Below are 4,114 nucleotides of genomic sequence, written 5' to 3'. Positions count from 1 at the left end.
TTTGTGTGTGTGTGTGTGTATATGTTTGTGTGTATGTGTGTGCGTGCGAAGTCAGTATAAATGAATTGTTTTGTATTCTTGACTCCAGAACGTTCCGTGAATAAACCTTTTTGACCAGCTGGGCCTCCGTCTGTTTCATTCTGACACATTCTGGTCTGCAGACTGAGAGTGATGTAATTAAATTGGGTGATGAACATAATTCTCCAATCAGTTTGTGACTTCTGTATCATTCATTTTTTATTTTACCTTTATTTAAACTAGGCGAAGTCAGTTAAGAACACATTTTTATTTACAATGCCAGTTAAACAGTGGGTTTAACTAGGGGCAGAACGACAGATAATTGTTTTACCTTGTCAGCTCAGGGATTCGACCTTGCAACCTTTCGGTTACTAGTCCAACGCTCTAACCACTAAGCTACCTGCCACCCCAGGGAGCCTAGTGAGAACATCCCACCAAGTCCTCTCCGGTCTCCAGGCGCTATTATGACGTCACAATGACGAGAGCGTCGTCGGGCGTGTTCTATCTCTCTTGTGACATCATCACATCACGCATTCTACAGGTCACGGCTTCATTCCACGGTGTTCTTCTGTAGGCTACTTTCACAGGACAGAGAGACCTGGCTAGCGGAGGGTTTACTCTCTACTTACCATTGGCCCACGACAGCCTCTGTCTGTATGTCTGTAACACTTAGCTCTGACACGATCAATGTGATGATCTAGTGATTAAGACTGTGATTTTGACCAGCTGATTAGCTACCATGGCATGTAGATCAGTACGCTCCCTCACCACAGGGAAGGATCTAGGTGAGTATGATGCTCATAGAATTACATGCGGAATTATATATAGAATTACACACAGAATTATATATAGAATTACATGTAGAATTATACATATAATTACACAGAATTATATATAGAATTACACATAGAATTACAGTGCCTTGCGAAAGTATTCGGCCCCCTTGAACTTTGCGACCTTTTGACACATTTCAGGCTTCAAACATAAAGATATAAAACTGTATTTTTTTTGTGAAGAATCAACAACAAGTGGGACACAATCATGAAGTGGAACGACATTTATTGGATATTTCAAACTTTTTTAACAAATCAAAAACTGAAAAATTGGGCCAACACAGAGAAGTTGCTTTATAACATACTTAACTTAAAGTGATGCTCCAGAACTTTTGTATAATTTCAGAAAGTAGGTTTGCAAAACTGGGTTCCCGAAAATGGTGCACTACGTAATCCGTACGATATGTTACGTCTGGCAATTATAATTGTTTTTTTTTGCAATTCGTATGTTAATGTTACAAATTGTAATATACGTACAATATGTTACGAAGTGTTTAAGATCTCGGACTGCATCTTTAAATACCCCCCTCAGACACCCACACCAGCCCTCTGGCCAATGAGGGAGGGGCGAACGAGGGACTCAGCCGACTCACCCTGAGGGATGAGAGAGCAGAGAGGAGGCGGAGGAACAGGAAGAGCTCCGAGAGGAGTACGGGAGGAAGAGGAGAGAGGAAGAGGAGGAGGAAGAGCTCCGAGAGGAGTACGGGAGGAAGAGGAGAGAGGAAGAGGAGGGGGAGGAGTCAGAAGGAAGAGGAAGAGGGGAATCTGTCCTTAGAGAGTAGCACCACGCTGATCGACACGTTACAGCCCCCACAATGCAACAGTAGAGAGCCAAGTCCTGATCCAGTTGCAGAGAGGTTTGTACAGCTGGGTTGTCTGGGAGGCGGAGGCTACGGGATCGTCTACGCTGGTTACCGCAGAGAAGACAACCTACCTGTGAGTTCAATACACACACACACACACACACACACACACACACACACACACTCACACACACACACACACACACACACACTTGTCTTGTCCATTGGAGTTACAGTATTATTAGTCAATGATTGTGTGTGTGTGTGTGTGTGTGTGTGTGTGTGTGTGTGTGTGTGTGTGCGTGTGTGTATGTGTGTGTGTGTGTGTGTGTGTGTGTGTGTTTTCTCTGTAGGTGGCTATAAAACGTGTCCCCTTGGCCAAAGTGTTACGCATACCGGTGGTGAGTTCATCATTCTCTCATCACGGTCTGCTGTGATGCAGTCTGTAGCAGATCTTTATGGTCTGTAGTAGTCTGTAGTAGTCTGTAGTAGTCTGTAGTATTCTGTAGTAGTCTATCGTAGTCTATAGTAGTCTATAGTGGCCTGTAGCAGATCTGTAGTAGTCTATAGTAGTCTGTAGCAGATATTTATGGTCTGTAGTAGTCTATAGTAGTCTGTAGCAGTTCTTTATGGTCTGTAGTAGTCTATAGTAGTCTATAGTGGTTTATAGTGGTCTGTAGCAGATCTTTATGGTCTGTAGTAGTCTATAGTAGTCTATAGTGGTCTATAGTGGTCTGTAGCAGATCTTTATGGTCTGTAGTAGTCTGTAGTAGTCTATAGCAGTCTGTAGCAGATATGTAGTAGTCTATAGTAGTCTATAGTAGTCTGTAGCAGATCTGTAGTAGTCTATAGTAGTCTATAGTAGTCTGTAGTAGTCTGTAGTAGTCTGTAGTAGTCTGTAGCATATCTTTATGGTCTGTAGTAGTCTATAGTAGTCTATAGTAGTCTGTAGTAGTCTATAGTAGTCTGTAGTAGTCTGTAGTAGTCTGTAGTAGTCTATAGTAGTCTGTAGCAGTTCTTTATGGTCTGTAGTAATCTATAGTAGTCTGTAGCAGATCTTTATGGTCTGTAGTAGTCTGTAGTAGTCTGTAGTAGTCTGTAGTAGTCTGTAGTAGTCTGTAGTAGTAGTCAGTAGTAGTAATCTTTCATCTTCGGACTCAGGATGGGGCGGCAGACTAGAGCGTTGGACTAGTAACCGGAAGGTTGCAAGTTCAAACCCCCGAGCTGACAAGGTACAAATCTGTCGTTCTGCCCCTGAACAGGCAGTTAACTGTTCCTAGGCCGTCATTGAAAATAAGAATTTGTTCTTAACTGACTTGCCTGGTTAAATAAAGGTAAAATATATAATAAATAAAAGGATGGACAGCAGTAGTAGTAGTCTGTAGTAGTAGTCTGTAGTAGTAGTCTGTAGTAGTAGTCAGTAGTAGTAGTCTGTAGTAGTAGTCTGTAGTAGTAGTCTGTAGTAGTAGTCAGTAGTAGTAGTCTGTAGTAGTAGTCTGTAGTAGTAGTCAGTAGTAGTAGTCTGTAGTAGTAGTAGTAGTCAGTAGTAGTAGTCAGTAGTAGTAGTCTGTAGTAGTAGTCAGTAGTAGTAGTCTGTAGTAGTAGTCAGTAGTAGTAGTCTGTAGTAGTAGTCAGTAGTAGTAGTCTGTAGTAGTAGTCAGTAGTAGTAGTCTGTAGTAGTAGTCTGTAGTAGTAGTCAGTAGTAGTAGTCAGTAGTAGTCTGTAGTAGTAGTCTGTAGTAGTAGTCTGTAGTAGTAGTCAGTAGTAGTAGTCTGTAGTAGTAGTCTGTAGTAGTAGTCTGTAGTAGTAGTCTGTAGTAGTAGGTAGTAGTAGTCTGTAGTAGTAGTCTGTAGTAGTAGTCAGTAGTAGTAGGTAGTAGTAGTCAGTAGTAGTAGTCTGTAGTAGTAGTCTGTAGTAGTAGTCTGTAGTAGTAGTCAGTAGTAGTAGTCAGTAGTAGTAGTCTGTAGTAGTAGTCAGTAGGAGTAGTCTGTAGTAGTAGTCTGTAGTAGTAGTCTGTAGTAGTAGTCTGTAGTAGTAGTCTGTAGTAGTAGGTAGTAGTAGTCTGTAGTAGTAGTCTGTAGTAGTAGTCTGTAGTAGTAGTCAGTAGTAGTAGTCTGTAGTAGTAGTCTGTAGTAGTAGTCAGTAGTAGTAGTCAGTAGTAGTAGTAGTCAGTAGTAGTAGTCAGTAGTAGTAGTCAGTAGTAGAGGTCAGTAGTAGTAGTCAGTAGTAGTAGTCAGTAGTAGTCAGTAGTAGTAGTCAGTAGTAGTAGTCAGTAGTAGTAATCTTTCATCTTCAGACTCAGGATGGACAGCAGTAGTAGTAGTCAGTAGTAGTCTATAGTAGTCTGTAGTAGTCAGTAGTAGTAATCAGTAGTAGTAATCTTTCATCTTCAGATGGACAGCAGTAGTAGTAGTCAGTAGTAGTCAGTAGTAGTCAGTAGTAGTAGTCATATGTAGTAGT

The 4,114-nt window shown here is 41.4% G+C and overlaps 1 protein-coding gene across 1 annotated transcript in view; it reads left to right on the top strand.

Annotated features, from left to right (window-relative positions):
* The first annotated feature begins 757 nt into the window (after positions 1 to 757).
* LOC118948740 (serine/threonine-protein kinase pim-2-like) overlaps positions 758 to 4,114 on the top strand; it is a 6,670-nt gene continuing 3,313 nt past the window's right edge. The window contains exons 1-3 of the mRNA XM_036973501.1: positions 758 to 803; positions 1,384 to 1,787; positions 2,008 to 2,055. Of these exons, the coding sequence (XP_036829396.1) occupies positions 758 to 803; positions 1,384 to 1,787; positions 2,008 to 2,055 (498 nt within the window). The remainder of the gene's footprint in view (positions 804 to 1,383; positions 1,788 to 2,007; positions 2,056 to 4,114) is intronic.

The sequence above is a fragment of the Oncorhynchus mykiss genome, unplaced genomic scaffold (assembly GCF_013265735.2).
Source record: "Oncorhynchus mykiss isolate Arlee unplaced genomic scaffold, USDA_OmykA_1.1 un_scaffold_259, whole genome shotgun sequence".
Taxonomy (NCBI): domain Eukaryota; kingdom Metazoa; phylum Chordata; class Actinopteri; order Salmoniformes; family Salmonidae; genus Oncorhynchus; species Oncorhynchus mykiss.
This window is presented reverse-complemented; position numbering and strand designations above follow the sequence as displayed.